Here is a 20,656-nt window from a genome sequence, read left to right on the forward strand (position 1 = left end):
TAACTTATTAAACACTATAAGAATTCCAAATAACATAAATAAGCTTTACGAAAGACTTCCAAAGCCAAATTATTAACCATTATAATCATTTAAAAGGACGAATTATTAATAAAATAATTATGAAGAATAACAGAGTATAATTTAATATATGAATCAACCAAAAGGAATTTCCAAATCTTAATAATAACTTATTCTACCGAAAATATAAATAAAAAATTTATGTGAATTAAATAAAAACTAATCAAATTACGAAAGCGTAAACGCAAGTTAAATTTCTTTAATATAAAAAAATAATAATAATAATGATATTTTATAAGAAAATAAAGGATAAAAAGAAAAGAAGACTATTAATTATTAAAATAAATTAAATAATACGATATTAAAAGTGAAAAACTCATAATTAATGGAAAAAAAGCAATCAACGAATATCATTCTTCATTAGATCATTATAAACTAATAAATAATCCCTCTACAAATAAAATTTCAACTTTAATATCTATTAATAATAATAATATTTTAGATAAACAATAGAAATTGCCTAGTATTCTTTCAACTAAAATACTAAATTAACAAGATATTTCATATAGAAATGATGATTATAAACTTAAATAACTTGTAAAAGCTTATAATTAAGATTATTCAATTAAAGATAAATATGTATCACTTTAAAAAAATAAAAAAAAAAATATGCTTTCGAATAGAAATTCAAACGTATAAAAAATTTTGTATCCATATTCAGAAAAAAAAATATTCCTCTGATAAATAATAATATGAAAAAAAATATATATATAAAAAAATAAACTTTTAAATAAAAATCGCATTATTTTTTGTTATATTAATATTATATTCATTATACTATTTTATATATATTTATTATATAATAATTGTTATATCTTTTTACTTTATTTTATAATAATTAAATAGTTTAATAATAAAATAAATAAATATATATATATATATATTATCCTTTAAAAAAAAATATATTAGTTTTTTTTTTTTTTCAAATTAAAGAATTCATTTCTTTATATTTTTAATAAGCTTAAATCGCTTCTTAGAAAGCTTCACTATTCTTTGTATTTAAAGGTTGATTATTCATTATTACTTACATTTTTAACATTTTTTCATATATTTTTTTATTTTCCTCATCTAAATCCTAAAATAAATATATATATATATAAATAATATATTTAAATATAATTAAATTAATACTCTTTTATCTTATAATTGAACATCACACTTGCTCTCCAAACTTTTAAATTTGGAAGCCCAATTTCTATTTTTATTTTCTAAATCTTGTACATCTTCAGTCATCATATTAATATCATGTTTATATTTTTAATCATTTCTTTTAATAAAAAAAAAAAAAAGAAAATTAAAATTAAATTTTTCTATATTTACATTTATACTAATCTTGTATGATCATGATTCATTTATTCTTTAATAATTCTTTTATTAGAGATTTTTTATTCCAAAACATAAATTTAATATTCTAAGTTTTTAACATAACTTTCTCTATTTTGTTTTTCATTTTTAAGTCTTAAAATTTTCTAATCTACTTCATTAAAGGCTGTTTATCTAATTCTATTATCATTTATATCACCTTAAATTATTAAAAAAAAATATATATATATATATATATTTTTATTCATAAAAAAAAAAAACAAAAAACTTAAAAAAAGTTCAGAATTATTATTTAAAACATAACTTTAATATTAATTCCTTAACCCGTAGTCTTTTTATAAATCTTCGTATTAGAAATTTTCATCTTCATCCATATATAATTCATTTGCAATTCCATTATTTACATCATAATTATCCTATAAAGCAATTGGTTTGACAGGATTTTAATAAACTTCATTTTTTAAATTATGTTTTTTATCAGATAAAAATTATCTTGATAATGATAAATATAAAGGATTTGTTTATCTTGTATATGAATCCTGAGCATATTTTTTCAAAACAGTAGCTTACGAATTATTTTTATTTTAACATTAACTTTATTTAAGAATTCCTTTCTGTTGTTATTATGTCTATGGTATATCTTCTTCAACATTATTTATTTATTATTGTTCTTATACTATATATATATATTTTTATTTTTTTAAATTATGTCTCATATTTTTTTATTTTTACTAGTTTATTCAACTTCCGGAATCGCTGGCTATACTGGTTATGGATTTAGATAAACTGGTTATTATTCTTGAATACAATTTTCCTTTTTTTATTTTTTATTTTTTTTTCAAAAGGAAATAAATAATTTATATACTGTTAAAGGTTCTGTTCTATAAACAGTTCTATCATATGGCGGAGTAAGCCCTTCTATTTCATATTAACTACCAGAAGGTGGGATTTAAGGATATTAAATTGCATATGAACCTTTATATTGAGAAAATGGAATTTAATGAGTATGTGTTGTTACTAATTTATTTTCTAATATTTAATTTATTTACATTTATTTATAATTTTTTCTTTATTTTATATTATTTTTTATTTATCAATTTTATTTTTAGAAAGTTTCAAATATTTAAATAATTTTTATTATTTAGAAATATAAATTATTAAATTTTATTAAATGATAGAACAAACATATTATATTATAAATATATTTACTTTAAATATATTAAAAAAATAATTTAAAAATAAAAGCAATCATTTAAATTTATTCTAACATTCTTAATTTTACTCCAAAAAAATAAGTTTTTCAGTATCACTATATATCTATATTTAACTTACTTTTACCTTTTATACTTTAAAAAATAATACATTTTTTTACCACCAATTAAAATACTCATTAAAAAAAAATCAATAACTTTAATTAAAAATATTTTAATATTCTATAACGTCCATAACATAACTAATTTCCTCCCAAAGTGCTTCTTCATTAAAACTAGATTTAGAAGATACAAATAGATTCTTTTTTATTTATAATCTAATACAATATAATTATTTCTAAAAGCAGAATCTCCCCAGAATGACTTAGCCATTATCTAAACTTTATTATATATTTAAATAGCAGTTATATTTTCATTTTAATTATTTACAATAAAGTAATAAATTTGAAGAATTTACATTTAAATTTACACATTCATTCATTCATTCATTCTTTTTAAAAAAATAATTACTAAAATCCTAATTATGTATCCTCATTATATCTATAGATTTTTTCATTTATTCACGAACAAAATTATTCAATATATTCAGGAATAATACACTCTCTGCAAAAAAACTTAATTAAAAACATAAATAATTTATTCCGCAATATTTTTAGGCAAGACTAATGCAGTATTTTATAAACTAAAACGGGCTAATTATTAATTTTGGATTTATATATGGTTTTTATTAGAATATCTTATTATTATTTTTTATTCGTTTTATATACTATTAAATTTAAACTCAAAAATGCTAATAATTACTTTATAGAGATATTTATCATTTTTTTAAATAAATTCTTAAAATATTCTTTATCATTTATGTATACATTTTATGGAATATTTATGTATTTTATTTAAAATTTTTCTGATATATGTATGCATTTTTATTAATTTACTTCTTCTTTACAATGAAATAACTATAAAATAAAATAAATTTTAACATAATAATAATATAAATGTATAATATAATTACTTATTTATTTATTATTAAATGATCTACTAAATATAAACCAAAAACTTTTATATAAACTTTTGGATAAATATTTTATAATTTTTTCCCATAACTAGTTTCTATTTTATTTTATTTTTTAAAAACTAATTTTATATTAAACAAAGAAATAAACAATATTCAACATATTAATTATATTTATCAATATAATTCAAATCGCTTTCCAAATTTTATAAACCAAAACCAATAATTCCATCTACATTTAAACATTATTATTCTTGAAGTCTTTAAACATGTATAAACTAAAAGTCTTTAATTTGTTTATTAATTTTTTTATTATCTAAATAGATTTATGTACTAAATAAACTATCCTATTCAATTTATATTTTTACTAAAAAAAATAAAAAATGAGAATACATATTGCATATAATCGATTCAATTTTTTTTAAATAATTTTCGAATAATTATTAAATTTATTATTTATAAAAATATAAAAATCTATTTTATACCAACTGAAAAGATGATTTCAATTATATATATTTTACATTTATAAAAATAAAAATTTTAAAAGCCGAAATTATTTTTAAAAAAAATATTATTATAGATATAAAATTATAAATTAAAAATTCATAAAAAAATATAACTTTTAATAAAAATAACATATATAAACACGCGGATTAATTTTTTAAAAATTGAAAAAAATATAAATAATTAAAAATAAAAAAAAATAAAAAAGTAAAGTAAAATGTCCGAATAATAATAATCAGTAAGATACTGCCGTGCTTTCCAAAACGACAACTGTACCTATGGAGAAAACTGCAAATACGCCCACTAAATATAACCCAAAAGACAAAACGAAAACAACGAAGAAAGACGTTATGAAACCAGATAACAAAAAGTTTGCTTTGATTATTAAAATGGAAACTGTAGTTATGGTGATAACTGTAGATTTTCACACAGAACCAAGAACACATACAATTAATAAAGAAACGAATGTCGTGCTTTCTAAAGAGGAGAATGTAAATATGGTGAGAACTGTAAATATTCTCATGAAAAGAGAAGAACCTGTAACGATTTCTAAAATGGAAATTGCAAATATGGTGAAAACTGTAAATACTCACATGAAATTTAATAAAAAAGAACAACTTAATAGACTAAACCTTGTAGAGATTTCTTGAATGGAGAATGCAAATATGGTGAAAATTGTAGATTCTCTCATTCTTAATAGGCTGAAGAAGGTGGAAATTAATAATAAAACTATAAAAATCGTTCTTATAGAAAATAATATAGAAATAACAACTATGACGGACAAAAAACTAAATAATGTAGAGATTTCTAAAATGGAGATTGCAAATATGCTGAAAATTGTAGATTTAGTCATGAACCTGCATAATAAGTTGAAGTTGCTAATTGATTTTTATTTAGTAATTTATTAAGAAAAGAAAAATTAATGTTTTTTTTTTTTTCAATATAAAAATTTATAAATGCATTTATTTTAGTTGTTAAATAAAATGAAAATTTTTTATTTAATTATTTATTTATTTTAAAAAAAATTAATATATAATTTTAGCTTATATTAAATTACTTTTTATATATTTTTTAAATTATTTAAATTAAAGTTAAAACAAAAATTTTTTATTTTAATAAGAATTAGATGATTTTTTTAATTTCATTAGTTATTATACATAATTCCTTTTTCAAATTATTCTAATTTATGAGTTAACTTATCTTTGATTTCTTAAGTAATAACTTTTTTATAACTAGTATTATTAAAAAAGAATCTGTCTAAAAGTTTATTTTAATTATAATTTTTATTTAATTTTAAATCATCATTATAATCTTTTATATTACTATTTTTCGGCTAAAACTTTTGTTAAAAATTGGTTTATAGTTTTGAGTATTACCTTTAAAAGCCAGATTATAAAGAATTAATTTTTTTTTAAAATGAATTTGATTAATTATAGTATAATCCAATCATATTTTTTAGCTTTTAAATTTTATGAGAATATTGAGGATTTACAGGATCTATATTTGAATTTTGGCTTGTATTTTATGCAAAATAAATTTAGGCAACATTTTATTATTATTTACTTAAATTTTAATACATTTTTTGTTTCAAATTAGAATTAAAATATCCATTAATTTATTATTTTTTTATTAAGTTTATATTTAATCTTATTATTATTCTTAGTCTTATATTACTTATTTTTTTTTCGATATATTTAATGAGATTTCCTTTTAATCTGATCTTTTAATTTCTTATAATAAATAGTTTAAATTTGGTAAGCTTTTATTCTTATATTTTGCTTAGAAACTATTTTATAATTCATTCATTAAATTTTCGTCGTTACTAAATTCACTAACTTACTTTTTTAATTAATTTTATACTATATTTTATTATGTTTATAAAGGACTTTGTATATTTGCATCATTTTCAGGTTTTAAAACTTAAGATTATTAAACTATTTTTATGTTTTATAATTATTCTTATAAATATTCTAAATTTTACAAACATTACTTATATTATTATAAAATATTTAAATCAAATTTGCCTATTATAAATAATTTTACATAAATATTTATTTAAAATATAGAATATATACCTTAATTTGTAATATTATCTGAAGATTTTTTATCAAGAGATTTTACATTATCATTTTTTTTAACTATATTTTTAATTTAATTTAAAAACATTTTTAATTTAAACTTTTATTCTCCATATTTTTTAATTTCTACTATTTTACTTACATTTTACGCTTATTATTCGGTATTTTCATTATAAAAATAGCCTTTAGATTTCGTTAATAATTAAAGTTTTTATTAAGAAAAGCTACTATTATTTTATTATATTTTAGATTGATCATAGTCTTATAAATCTATATATATATATATATATATATTATTTTTATTATTTTTTTAGTATTATTTTTAATAAAAAAACCATATGAAAAATGATTTCTTTTGTGTTAAATTATATGTTTAGAATCTTAATCATATTTTTAATTTTCAATAATAAAATCTTTATTTGAAGAATTTTTATATTTTTGTAAAAAAATTTTAAACTTATTTCCTTTGTTTGATAAATATTTAGTTATATATTAAAATTCAGGAAGTAATAACTTGCAAAGATTCTCTATTTTATATTAATTATAATCTGAATAATATTAATTATAATACTATGTAATTTATCTATGCATTAACATTAATTTTCTAAAACTGTCTTTTATTTATTATATTATTTCCCCTTTCTTAATAACTCCAGATAAATAATCGTTTAATATTTTTCTTTTTAAAGTTACTTTTTCCTTTATTTTAACTTAATTCTAATTTATTAAAGCATCTTGATTGAATCTTAATTAATATACTTTAGAATCTATTTTAGAGTAACTTTTTGATGTATACAAACTTATATAACTTTTATCATATCTTATATTGGATGTATTATTATATTTTTAAGGCATCTTTAAATATCTGCAATTTTTATGTATAAAATCCTATATTTAAGATAAATTATCATTTTCTTTATTTTCTTCAAAAGTAATATAATTAACTTTCATATTTTTTAGAATCTTTTAAATTTTTTATAAGTAAAAATTTAAAAGAAATAAATAAAAAAAAATGTTTAATGTTTTTTGTGTTTGTAAAAATAAAAAAAAACTATTATAATTTAAAATTAATAAATATTTTTTAGGATTTATATATATATTTTATTTTTTGCTAAATATGCATTTCAAAAAAAACATCTTTTTTTATTTTTAATTTAACTAAATTACAATATTTTTATTTCAATTAAAATAGCTAGTGGTATTGTCCTATTTTATTTTATAACTAAAAAAAGAAAAAAATTCTAAAATAAAAAACAATAAAAGAAAAAAAAAAAAATAACAAAAATATTTTTAATTAAAACACAAAGAAACAATTTTTAAATTAAAAACATAATAAAATTATTTATTTACAAATATTTTCAAATAATATATATTAAATAATTCCAATATCAATTAAAAAATTAAAAATAAAAATAAAAAAAAAAAGAAAAAAAAATTATGATGACAGAAAAAAATAAAGCACTTCCATATCATGAACAACCAGAACATCCAAGAACTAAATCGTTAAAAAATTAGAAATATAATTTTTATTATAAAAAAATATATATATATATATATATATATATATATATATATATATATTTATTATTTATATTTATAACTATTTATATTAGATCTGTAATGACAGATATGAGAAAAACTAACTTAGTATAAAGGTCTACAATCGATAATTAAAACAATGATTTACTTTAATAAATTTAAAGTCTTTAATTACAACTAGAAAATAAATCAAAAGAAATTAGAATGTTAAGAAATGAAAAGAATGAATTAACTACAAAATTAATGGATGTTTCATAAAAAGTTTAATTTATTGAAACAAAAGAATTCACCAGTAGCGAAAATACTGTTAATGTTATTAAAAATTTAGAAAAATAAATAGAAGAAGTATAATTTGCAAATACAGATTTAAGGTAAAAATATCAATAAAAATAAAAAAATAAATTTAACTTAAAAGAGCTGACTTAAGTAATTATAAAAAAATGAAAAAAACTCTTGAAGACGAAATAGAAAATTTAAAAATTTCCAGAGCTTAGTAATTAGAAAACCATAAAGAAGAAATAAACTAATTAAGAATAAGATAAAAAACATTAGTTGAAGATTTATAAGAATAAAAAAGAAAATATGATCATCTTCATTTCTATTTAGAAAGAAATGCAAAATAATATGAATTTGAAGAAGAACGTAAAAAAAAAAAAATAGTGAATAAAAAATAAATAAAAAAAGAATATAGAAGTTAATTAAAAATTAAAGATGCACAATTAACAGAACTTTAATAAAAATTAAATTAAAGGGAAAAAAACGAATTTTATGAAATAAAAATAAATATGTTATATGATGAAAACGAAAGATTAAAACTTCTTATAGGAGACAAGAATAAAGAACTAGAATTATTTACAGAAAAAATAAACAGATTATAAGGCAACTCGTCTAAATAAATGGAAACAATACGTTTAACTATTGAAAGTTAATTAAAAATAGATTATGATAGAAAATTAAGATAATAAACAACCTAATTAGAAAGCCAAATACAAAAATTAAATTTCGAATTAAAATAATCAAATGATTAATTAGAATAATTGAAAAAAAATTCCACCTAATTAAATGATGAACATTAAAGAATGACTTATGCAGTTACTTCTGGTATCGAAGAAGCCTAGTTATGGAAATAAAGATATTAATAATTAGAAATTGCACATAATAGCTAATAAAGAAATGAATCTGTAAGTATTGAATTATAAAATAAGATATAAACTATTTCTGATTTGGAAATAAAAATTTCTGTTTTATAAAATTAACTGAATGTCTATAAAGTAATATATATTTATAATTTAATTTCTTTTTACTCCTAAGATATATATATATATATATACTTATTTTTTATTTTAATAAAAAGAATGTATTTGAAGGAAATGAAACTGTTTCTATTGTTAAATTTGAATAACTATAGAAAGAAAATAATGATTATAAAGTTGTTATTGATCATCTAAAAGCAAAACTTGATGCGGCAGAAGAAATTATTAGAATTAATAGAATTGGTTAAGAAGCTGATATTATTTAATAATTGAAAATATAGAATGAAGATCTAAAGTTGTAAAATGAGGAAATGAAAAATGATATACTTGTATTAATTGCAAAGTAAGAGGAAGTAAATTATCTATTTTTTTATATTATATTTTTTTTTATTTAAACAAACAAAAATATATATATATGTGTATTAAAAAGGATGGACCAGAAGAATAAATAAAATAATCAAAAACCTATTAAAATGAAATATATTCAAATTAAAATAATATATTGCCTATAAAATGTAAATTTTCTAAATTAATTTTATTTTATTGTATTTTTTGTTATAAAAAAAATATATATATTAATAAATTATGAAAATTATTTATTATTAATATTTAAGCTAATACAAACTTTATGTAATCATAGAATTTATAATCATAGAATTTATAATTATAGAATTTATAATCATAGAATTTATAATCATAGAATTTACAATCTTATAATTTTTAATCTTAGAATATATAGTTACCCACTCTAGGTAATTATTAATAATAAAATTAAAGCAATTACCAATAATAATAAGATTTTAATACAAAAAATACTTTTAGAAGCTCTTATAATTATACAACATCTAATAATAATAATTAATTATTATCTAATAACTTTTAATGAAAACTATCAGAACCAGTCGCATATAAGTATTATATAGAATAGAATTTTTGAAAATATATAGTTTTTTTTATTTTATTAAAAATTATATAATAATAAATTTATACTATTATTAATAAAGAAAACTTTTTTAAAAAATTAATTATATTTATTTTTAATTTCTTTCTTATTTTTTTTTAAAATAAAATAAAATAATAATTTATAATAAATAATAGCTTTTTATTTAAATTATAGTAATTAATTAGTATATTTTTATAATAATAAAAATGGTATAGTTTTTCTATATCATAACAAATTTTATTCGATTTAATTATTTTGTACTTATGTTTCTAATTTATTTAATTCTTATTTTGTAAAAAGTAACATATATTCTAAAGCATTTAATTAATTTAATAAAAAATGCATTTTATCATCACTTAAATTTTCTTATTGTGAAACTTTACATTCGGATATAATTTGATTGAATTATATTTAGCTTAATTAATTATTACTATTTACATCTTCATTTTAATTATTTTCACTTTAAATTTAATTTTAATTATTATTAATGTTAAAGTTAAATAATTACATGCTTTGATTTTGATTTATTTAATTTACATTTTAGTAGGAATCATATTATTAACTATTTTAAGATTAAGAGGAATTTTGAATTTATGATTCCATCTTTAATTTTTATTAAATTAAATTTTCGAATAAATTAATTAAAATATATATGTTTTTTTACTTCATTCATATATTTATTAAAGAATTTATTAACTCTTTTTTAGAAATACTCAATAAATTAAGATTCTAATAATTTAAAGAATTAACTTTTTTATTCTATTTGAAGAAATTCATCTTAATTATCATTTAAAGATAAACTTTTATTTTAAATTTATTATTTTTATTTTTCCTATAAAGTTTTTTATTTATGAAGTTATTTATTTAATTTATATTTTTTATAAAAAACAGAATAATCTTTTAGACATTTCTATTATTTTAATTAAATATTGCTCTTTTATAATAATTAGTAAAGCTTATTTTAATCCTCATATTTATTTTTTTCTTTATTCTTTCTATTATATCTCCTTTTATTGTAAGTAATATAATTATTAATATTATTCTGATTACTATTATTAATATTATTATTTTTATTATTTTCATTACTAAAGTTATTTTAGTTTTTTTCGTCAATTTATATGTTAAAGTTATTTATATTCTATTATTAATCATTTTAATCTTTAATTTTTTGTAATATTTTATTAGACTATTAACCCTCACTTATTATTTAGTTTTTTTCAAATTTATCTTTATTTTCTGTATTGTTTTAGCTTTCCCTTTCCTTTTATTATTTTTTTAATGTTTTTAAATCTATATTCGAGAATTACCTATTTACATTTTTTATATTTTCTTATGAATTTGTCATATTTTTAATAATTGAATCATTCATTAATTTTCTAAATGTGCTATAAAATCTATTTTTTATTGCATTTTCAGTTCTTCCTTTTTATTTATTTAAAGAATTAAGTTTTTTTTTTAAAAAAAAAAAATAATAATAATAAATAAAATTTTTAAAATCCTATTTATATTTTTTATTTTTTTTTTAAATAAAAACACTTTTTATAAAATTTTAAAAAATTAATAAATTATACTACTATAATTGATTTAATATTATTATATTTAATTATTTATATAACAAATATCTTTTAATTTTTAGATATTTTTAATATTAACTCTTTATTATAAATATATAAATATTACCTTTTAATTATTTTGATATAAAACTCCATGCTGATCCATTATCTAAATATCCTTAAAATATAATTTAATCTTCTTCTATAGTCCAATTTCCTTTTTTAAATCAGGTTTTAAACCATTAAACCATCTTTCTCTGCATTATTTACTATTTCTTCCTGGTATAGTATCTGAACATTATTGCCATTTTTATGGTCCATTTATTTTTACCCATTTAAAAATTTTTTCATCTTCTTCTTTTTCCCATGGACCTTTTATTTATGATATTAAAATTAATATTATTTTTGATTTTGAATTAATTTTATATTGTATTTTTTTTTATAAAAACTTTTTTATTTACCTTTTTTAATATAAGGTATATTTTAAGCATTTAACATTATTATGTATTGTTTAATTTTTTTTTATTATTTTTTTTAAATATACAGAAATTGCTAAAATTAAAAAATATAAATTTTCAATTTTCAAAAACTTTAAAAATATTATAATAAAATAAAATTAGAAAAAAATACGATTTAGAAAATAATAATAATATATAAAAAGATACATATGCAAATATATATATATATATATTTTAATTTTATTTATATTTATATTTATTATAATATTTATTAAAAATAATATTTATCATTAATCTTATTAATTCTAACATTCTGCAATCTTATTTTTAACTATTTATTTATATTAATTATTTTTAAAAATTTGTGGCATTACTTTTTGTTAAAATTACTTCTTTCCCTTTAAAATATTATACTTATTTGTAATTTTTATTCGAATTATTAAATAATGCAATATTTTATATTTTTAGCATCAACTATTCTAAATTAATTACATTTTAATATGAATACCTATTAAAACATTAACCAAGTTTTCACTTATTAAAAGTGACTATATTTTTAAAATTTCATAATGTTTCTAATCTAAATTGAGTCCTTTAAAATTCCTCTTAGAAAATATTATATTTAACTTTTAAAAAGTTTTTTTTGAATTAATTCTGTTTTTGAAATTTCTTCATTTTCTAAATTAAAAGTAAACATATAAATTTCAAGAACTTGCCTATTTAAATAAAAATTATAAAGTAAAAGAATTTAATTTTCAGTTTATTTTTTATACTATATTAAATTACACATTTTAGACAATTTTAATCTACTATTATTTATGTAATATTATTAAGTATGCTTCCTATATATTCTTCTATACTATATATACATATGATTTGTACATTTCTACTAATACTTTTCTGTATTTTTTACCGTGATAAATTTTTTAAATAAGAATAAACTTTGTGTTCTATACACCATTAAGTTAATAATTATAAAATTTAAACAAAAATATAAATACTTTTTTTTCTTTTTATATGTAAAGTGTCAATAATTAAATTATGTTTTAAAACTTATTAAATTTTTATTTATTTTTAAAATAAATTTAAATAGACTCAAAATATTTATAAAAAATCAAAACTTTGTTGATCTATGTAATAAATGGCATTAAGATAATTAAATAAATATAAAAATACATTTGTAAAAATCGAAAATATTATGTGAAAACACTTTCAAAAAGTAGAGCAAAACAGTATGTATTTTAGCCAAGCATTAATAAAGTTGAAATATTATTTAAGTCATTTATTTAGAGAATATATATAATTAAAAAAAGCTTTTAATTATAAAATATAAAAGGCAATTAAAAAAAGAGAATAATAAAAATGAATAAATAGAAACCTAATAAAAAACTGTTTTTTTGGTGAAATCTTTTATAAATGAATATAGTGTATACCCATATTACTTAAGAAAAAAAAATTAATTAAGTAAAAATAAATAGAGATTATTAAAAATAAATTCAAATATAACTAATATTTTAAAATTGCATAAATAAATAAATATTTTAATTATATCATAAAATAAATTCTAGTATTTTTAATGGTTAATTATAAGAACTTGATGACAAATATAATATACTTTCTTTTTGAACAAGTATTTTTTTATTTATAATAATAATGTATAAAAAAAATAGAGTTAAACAAAGAATTATTTATAAATTCAATAAATTTATTTTTAAAAAACAATTAAATACATAAAAATATGTTTAAAGAAAATTTAATAATATAAACATTAGAATTAATTTCAAAATATAATATATTATTACATTTTTTTATTATGAATGTAAGTAATAGATAAAGATTTATTAAGTTTTGTGCTTTTTTATTAAGTTAGGCTTGTATTAAATTTTTAATCTTATTATAATATCGAGCTATTTTCTTATTAATAATTATCATAATTTGAAGTTTTAGCCCTGAAAATTTAATTTTTATATGTATTTTAAATATACTCGTAAAATTTAATAGAATTATTATATGTTTATATTACTTTCTTTTACTATTATGTATTTTATTTTAATAATTTTTATTCATAACTTAATTTTTTATTTGTTAAAGCTCTTTTAATAGGCTATCGTATTATTAAATTTGTTCCTATTGATGAATTATCTCTCTTAATAACACTTTGTAAGTCAATTAAGTTAAAACTTTATAATGTTTACTCTGATTTTAAAGTTTATTTATTACGTGTATTTAATTTTTACATATTAAATACTTAACTAATAAAATAAAAGTAAATTTTTTTTTTTTTTTTTTTAATAACTGTTAATTAAATTAAATTATTTTCAAATTTATTTAGTTTTCATTATCTTCTGGGATATCAAAATCATCTTCAACTATATTAAATTTAAAATAGTTATGTTCTAATGCTTTTTCAGGAGTTATTCTTTTTTAAGGGTCTGATTAAAGCATTTATTTTAATAAATCTTAACCTTTTTTTATAAAAAATTGAATAATTAAATATAAAATTAAATAATTTATTGTTTTTTTTTAAAAAATAAAATAAAATACATTATTAATTATAATTTCTCAATTCTGGGATGTTAAAATCTATTTTGCATCTTTTATTTAATAAAAGTGTTTCTTTAGTATTTTTTCCATTAAATAAAGGTTTTAAAGTCAAACTTTTTTAATATTGATATTTAATTCAAAATATAAAAAAAGAATTACATATAAAAGAAAATAGCCCCCAAACTAAAAACATCACATTAAGAATCATATTTTTAGTGTCTTTCATTAAAATTAATTATTTCAGGTGCAACATATCCAGGAGTACCGCATTTAGGATAAATATAATTTTCCGCATTTTAAAAAGTTGCTAATCCAAAATCAATTAAAATACTCTCAACTTCATGTCTTTAATTCAAAAGTATATTATCTGGTTTTATATCTCTATGAAGTATTCCTTTTTATTTTAAATAAACCAAAGTGCTAATCATTTGTTTCATAAATTTAATAATAAAATCTTCATTTATTGGGGATAAGTTTTTTCTTTTGCTAATTAAGGATTATCCTTTATTTTAATTGTTAAAGCGATTCTTTCTAATAGTGAACCTCCATAACATAAAGGTATAACTATATAATAATTATTTAAAGATTCCCAAACTTCCAATATTTATAAAATACCTTCATGTTTTAAGCAACGCATAATTTTTATTTCATTATAAAAGGCTTCCTGAAAAAAATAAATAGATTATAATTAAATTTATATTAAAATTATTTTTATTACATATCCATTATTCTCATTAAATAAACGGTCTTTATGAAATGCTTTAATTGCAAATTATTAGTTTGTTTATATTTATTTAATTAAATATACCTTTTTATTTTAATAATATTTAATTTTTTATTATTACGACTGCAAAGCTACCTTTTCCAAGACTTTTTATAGTTTTATAAATTAAATGAAATCCCCTTTATATAATATTTTCTTGTAAAAATGAAATAATATTTTCTTTTTATTCTATAAAATAACATTCACATATCATAATTTAATCCATTTACTGAATATTATTTACCTATAAATTATCGTATATAATTTTTATGTTTTATTATTCTTATTCTACTTTTATTTAAGAATCTTAAGTTCTAATAAATTAAAAACCTAAATATTCATTATTTGTTTCGTTCATAATCCATTCTACTCTTAATCGATTATCTAATTATATTTAAGTTATTTAATTTGTTATATTGTTTTCAAACTAAAGTATTATTAAATTATATATTGATTTTTTATTTAGTTTAATTTTTTATTTCTTTTAAAGAAATAAAAAAAATAAAAATATTTACCAATATTTTTTCTTCTTAAAAATAAATCATTAAAGTTTATAATTAATCTAAAAAAATGTTATTTTAAGAAAATTTTACGCTTATTAAACATTTAAATTAACAATTAATATTGCATAAGTTCATAATAAATTATTTTTATTTTATTTTCAATAAAATAATAAAATATTTATTTATTAAATTTTAAATAAATTAATTAATAATAAAAAAAACTTACAAAGTAAATATTATATTGATAAAATATTTATTTATTTTATTAATTTAATATTTTTAATACTTATTTCTTTTTATTCATATATATAATTTAATTAATATATATATATTTAAAAGAATTAAAAATTATTTATTATTGTTATTATATTTTTTTAGTAAAATAAATTATCAAAAATTTAAATTTATATATTATTATTATATTTAAAATATTAAATAGTTTATTATCTAATCTTTTTTTACTTTTGCCATTTATATATTTTATACATATATTATTTTATTCTAGTATTTTAAAATGTATTTTTTAATAAATATTTCCCTAAATATTAATATTAAACAATTTTAATAAATTAAATACAAAATAATAAATTTTAAATTATTGATTTTTTTTATTTTGAATAATATTAATACAATAAAATATGTAAAAATGATAAAAATATACGTATTAAATCTTTTATATATTACAATTGAATAATGAAAATTATAAAATATATTTATAACTATATATTATTATTGTATTCTAAAAAAAATATTAATAATAAAATATTTCTTTTCTTTTCGATTTTATTTTATTTCTATTTGATTTATTTATTATAATTATATGCTTATATATTTTAAAAAAAAAATATATATGATGTATAATATATTACATTACGCATAATTATAATGACTATATAATTTTAAAAAAATCACCTAATAATTACAAATTATAATTTAAAAAATGAAAATAAAAATAATTAAAATTAGATTTATTTAAAAATTAAAAAGATAATATTTAATATTATTAAAAGTTAATTTTTGAAAAAAATTATATGTAAAAAAAAGAAAACAAATATATAAAATAAATTAAATAATTATATTACATAAATTCCTACATATAAAAAAAATTAACACTAAAAAAAAAAAATTATAAAGTAAGTCTAAAATCGTAAAAAAAAAAAATTAAATTAACTAAATAGCTAAATTATAAATGAAAGCAAATAATAAAAACGATTCAATCTCTATTAGTAATTTCGAATATAGATTTGATCCTCGTCCCGTAGAATAATACTCTATGTCAACAACTAGTTAGAAATCATTTTTATTAGATAAATCAATTAACGATTAATTCTAAATATTTTTAGTAATACAATATAAAAATTCTGATGACTATAAAATATTTCCTCCCCTTGAAGTAAATATAGACAAAGAATAAACAGTATCTGAAATTATATTAAATTTGGTTTAAAAATTTAATAAAAAATCATTAAAATATTAATTAGTATAAAATGAACAATACTATGATTTATGCTAAGCTGATAAAACTGGAAAACCCAAAGAATGCACATTTGATAAATAATAAACAATAAACAAAATAAAATGTAAAAATAGACTTTGCTTAATAACTAATAATTCTAAGGCTTATAATAGAAAATTAATGAATGAATCAAACAAACCAATTAAATCTATTGAAGAGTAAGAAGATGATAATAATACATATTCTTTAAAAAATATAAAAAATAATAAAAGTCTTATTTATTCAAAAAAAAGTTTTTTATATAATTAATTATGTAACACTTAAATTACTATTAATTAAGAAAATCATAAAAGTGTGTAAAGTAATATTTAATAAGAAAAAAAAACTAAGAAATCATGGAAGAATTTATGGGGATGCTTTTGAAAAATTAAATAATAACTTTTTAAATAATTGTACTTATAATATAATATATAATAAAATAAATATAATAATGTTATATTAAAAAAAAAACTTATTTACTCTATATAATAAATATATTTCGTTTATATGTATTTATAAACAATTATTTAATATGTTTAAATTTTTTTTATATAATTATAATTTTAAAAATAAAAATAAAATTTTTGCATAAATATATTTAAATGAAATTAAGTAAATTAATTATATATATATATATATATATATATAATAATAATTATTATCTGAAATAAATTATCTTTTACTTTTAACAAATGCATATTTTTGTTAGGATTTTTAATATTATTTATTTATTTAATATTTAATAACTTTATAATTTTTTATATTTTATTTTTCTTTATATATATATATACTTATATATAAAATAATTTCGTAAAAATTATGATAATTTTTGCAATTTATTTAAGTTTCATATTTAAATTTTTATTTAGTAAAATAAATCATTTTTTTTTATATATTAATATTTAATTTTTTATAATACAATTATTTTTTTTTTATTCATATATTCTTGATAAAAAAAATATTTTATATCAATTTAGTCAACTATAAATTTGCATAATAATAATTTTAAGTAAAATAATTAAAAAATAAAATATATATTTTAAATATTTAATAAGTAAAAATATTAGTAATTATATAAATTTGAAATTACCAAAATTTGATAAGATATATATATATAAAGTATTAATGATTACTTAATATATTTTTAAATTAAATTAAAATTTAATTAAATGGGATTAATGTTTATAATAAAGATTTTTGTATTTAAAAATAATAATATAAATATGTCTTCGGTTACAAAATTGGTATAATATACGACTTGTAGAAATATCATTTAAAAAAAGTTGAATTATTACTAATTATTTATTTGAATAATATTTAAAAAATAAAATGTCTGTAATATCATCAAAAAATAAAATAAATTTATTATAATTAATAAATATTACATAAAATAAAAGTTTAATAATATTTATTAATTTATGAAATTAATTATTATTTTTTTAAATATATTAAATTATTAAAAAAAATATAATTATAAACGCAATAACACCAAGTTTTATAAAATATAGTATATAATATTATATAAAAATTTACATTTTATAGTTAATAGTTTTGTATTTAATTTTAAATTTTTATTTACTTTTATTAATTATATAATATAATAATACTATTTACAAAATTTGAGATTTTATTTTAATTTATTATAATTTTTTTTTAAATAAATAAATAAATTATGATTTTTTTTTTCATTTTTTTTTTATTTAATCTATATTATCATTATAATATAAATTAAATTTTATTAAATAATTAAAAAATATTGACTATTTTAAATAAAATTAAAATTAAAAATAAAAATGTTTATTAAAATTTAAATTATTAGAATTACTTTATATGTATTTTCATTTATTTTTAGTTTGATTTCATTCTCTATAATAAATAGGTATAAAAAAAAATTAAAACTATATTTTTATATTAAAATTATAATAAATGAAATCAGTATAGTCGCATAATTAGATGATAAAAAATTGTTCATTAATAAAAATGCATTTTTTAGGTTAAAAAAAATAATTTTGGCATAACTACCATCATATTAAGTTAAAAATATTTTATTTTATTTTAGAAATAATAAATAAATAAAAAGGGAATAGTATTAACAATATATTTTCCTTTTATGATATTCTACATATACAAATATATAAAATAGTTAGACTAAAAAAAAATATTAAATACATAATATATCATATATAATTATTTATTTATTTATATAATTATAAAAATATCATATTAATATTATTTATATTATTAATTTTAATATTAATAAACAAAAAATTTTTTAGGAAAAGATTAATAATTAAAATTGGTTAAGGAACTGCAGACTTTGAAGAAATATATATTTATAATGTATAATCTTAAGAAGAAAAATAAATAAGTAATGCCTTGCTTACTAATATATTTATTTATTTAACTTAAGTAATAATACATATTTTTTTTTATTTATTTTATTTAATGTAAACCTTTATTTATTTAATGAATTAAAATAATAATAATAAGTTATTGGCTTTATTTTTGACTATATATTTCTGTATTTTAGGAAAAGCAGAGATTTATTATTTAATGACTTAATATGAAAATACACCGGAATAATCAGATAGGTATGTTTTATTATTTAAATATATATATTCTATTCAAAATTATTAGAGATTAAATGAATGAAATAAATAATAAATTACCTTAATTAAATAGTATTATTGCTCTTAATTCATTATGTATAATTTAAATTATTATTTCTACTTTAGATAATTTTATATCCGTTATTATTTAAGCAAAAGAAAATTAAAATAAAAAGGATATTAAATGTGTTAATTGATTTAATATATAAAATTTAACAAAAAAATCAGTTAAAAATATATCCATCATAAAAACATTATTTTATTTATATAAGTTTTGTTTTAAAAATTATATTACGTAAAACTTATTTGAATTTATAAAAAAACGAAAAATTATATTTAATTTTTTTAATTTAAAATATATTTTTACTTAAATTATTATGTAAATTGTTATATTGAATTAATTTAATCATAATTTAATAACTTTAAGATATAATTATTGATTTTATTTATTAGTGCATGTATATAAGATTCAGTTAATTGTTTTAAAATACTTATTTTTGTTATATTTTAATTACTTACTATGTATTTTTTTAATATAATTTTTAAAAATATTAAATGAAATTTGTTTTATGTTTATATATGAGAAAATTAATCTTAGTATGATAAATTTTATTATTTTATATGTAAATGTCAATCATAAAATTTTTCTAAATTTATATATATATAATAAATAAATATAAGACTTAATTTTAATAAATTTAAAATTCTAAAAAAAATATTTTTATTTTTTTCTCGAAATATAACTAATTTACATTTTTAAATAAAAAAATTCATAAATATTATAAATTTT

At 15.0% G+C, this 20,656-nt stretch overlaps 5 protein-coding genes across 5 annotated transcripts, besides 15 other annotated features; 3 read left to right on the forward strand and 2 right to left on the reverse strand. All coding sequences in view use genetic code 6, as the record gives it.

Annotated features, from left to right (window-relative positions):
* The first annotated feature begins 833 nt into the window (after window positions 1–833).
* Window positions 834–878: a microsatellite.
* Window positions 879–1,156: 278 nt separating this feature from the next.
* Window positions 1,157–1,203: a microsatellite.
* Window positions 1,204–1,298: 95 nt separating this feature from the next.
* Window positions 1,299–2,456, reverse strand: IMG5_174570 (hypothetical protein). The gene is made up of 5 exons (XM_004029660.1): window positions 2,267–2,456; window positions 2,134–2,215; window positions 1,670–2,077; window positions 1,399–1,600; window positions 1,299–1,345 (listed from the first exon to the last, which is right to left on the reverse strand). Exons 3-4 carry the CDS (start codon window positions 1,946–1,948, stop codon window positions 1,427–1,429), a joined length of 453 nt encoding a protein of 150 aa, XP_004029708.1. The 5' UTR covers window positions 1,949–2,077; window positions 2,134–2,215; window positions 2,267–2,456; the 3' UTR covers window positions 1,299–1,345; window positions 1,399–1,426.
* Window positions 2,452–2,509: a microsatellite.
* Window positions 2,510–3,565: 1,056 nt separating this feature from the next.
* Window positions 3,566–3,609: a microsatellite.
* Window positions 3,610–4,345: 736 nt separating this feature from the next.
* On the forward strand, window positions 4,346–5,042 carry IMG5_174580 (hypothetical protein; the record flags this gene model as incomplete). Its single annotated transcript, XM_004029661.1, has 1 exon — window positions 4,346–5,042. One exon carries the CDS (start codon window positions 4,346–4,348, stop codon window positions 5,012–5,014), a length of 669 nt encoding a protein of 222 aa, XP_004029709.1. The 3' UTR covers window positions 5,015–5,042.
* Window positions 5,043–7,448: 2,406 nt separating this feature from the next.
* Window positions 7,449–7,493: a microsatellite.
* Window positions 7,450–7,493: a microsatellite.
* Window positions 7,476–7,550: a microsatellite.
* A 50-nt stretch (window positions 7,551–7,600) lies between these two features.
* Window positions 7,601–7,642: a microsatellite.
* Window position 7,643: 1 nt separating this feature from the next.
* On the forward strand, window positions 7,644–8,223 carry IMG5_174590 (hypothetical protein; the record flags this gene model as incomplete). The annotated part of the gene is made up of 2 exons (XM_004029662.1): window positions 7,644–7,708; window positions 7,820–8,223. 2 exons carry the CDS (start codon window positions 7,644–7,646, stop codon window positions 8,187–8,189), a joined length of 435 nt encoding a protein of 144 aa, XP_004029710.1. The 3' UTR covers window positions 8,190–8,223.
* Window positions 7,746–7,805: a microsatellite.
* Window positions 8,224–9,629: 1,406 nt separating the features above from the next.
* Window positions 9,630–9,736: a microsatellite.
* A 1,570-nt stretch (window positions 9,737–11,306) lies between these two features.
* Window positions 11,307–11,992, reverse strand: IMG5_174600 (myb-like DNA-binding domain protein; the record flags this gene model as incomplete). The annotated part of the gene is made up of 3 exons (XM_004029663.1): window positions 11,307–11,363; window positions 11,622–11,866; window positions 11,956–11,992. 3 exons carry the CDS (start codon window positions 11,990–11,992, stop codon window positions 11,307–11,309), a joined length of 339 nt encoding a protein of 112 aa, XP_004029711.1.
* Window positions 11,993–12,170: 178 nt separating this feature from the next.
* Window positions 12,171–12,225: a microsatellite.
* Window positions 12,179–12,224: a microsatellite.
* A 1,164-nt stretch (window positions 12,226–13,389) lies between the features above and the next one.
* Window positions 13,390–13,428: a microsatellite.
* Window positions 13,429–15,895: 2,467 nt separating this feature from the next.
* Window positions 15,896–15,968: a microsatellite.
* A 1,911-nt stretch (window positions 15,969–17,879) lies between these two features.
* Window positions 17,880–17,905: a microsatellite.
* A 1,287-nt stretch (window positions 17,906–19,192) lies between these two features.
* IMG5_174610 (hypothetical protein) lies at window positions 19,193–20,186 on the forward strand. Its single transcript, XM_004029664.1, has 3 exons — window positions 19,193–19,399; window positions 19,534–19,666; window positions 19,748–20,186. The coding sequence occupies exons 1-3, from the start codon at window positions 19,368–19,370 to the stop codon at window positions 19,907–19,909; spliced, it is 327 nt and encodes a 108-aa protein (XP_004029712.1). The 5' UTR covers window positions 19,193–19,367; the 3' UTR covers window positions 19,910–20,186.
* Window positions 20,187–20,656: the final 470 nt, after the last annotated feature.

This window comes from Ichthyophthirius multifiliis (genome assembly GCF_000220395.1).
Source record: "Ichthyophthirius multifiliis unplaced genomic scaffold scaff_1120509251278, whole genome shotgun sequence".
NCBI lineage: Eukaryota > Ciliophora > Oligohymenophorea > Hymenostomatida > Ichthyophthirius > Ichthyophthirius multifiliis.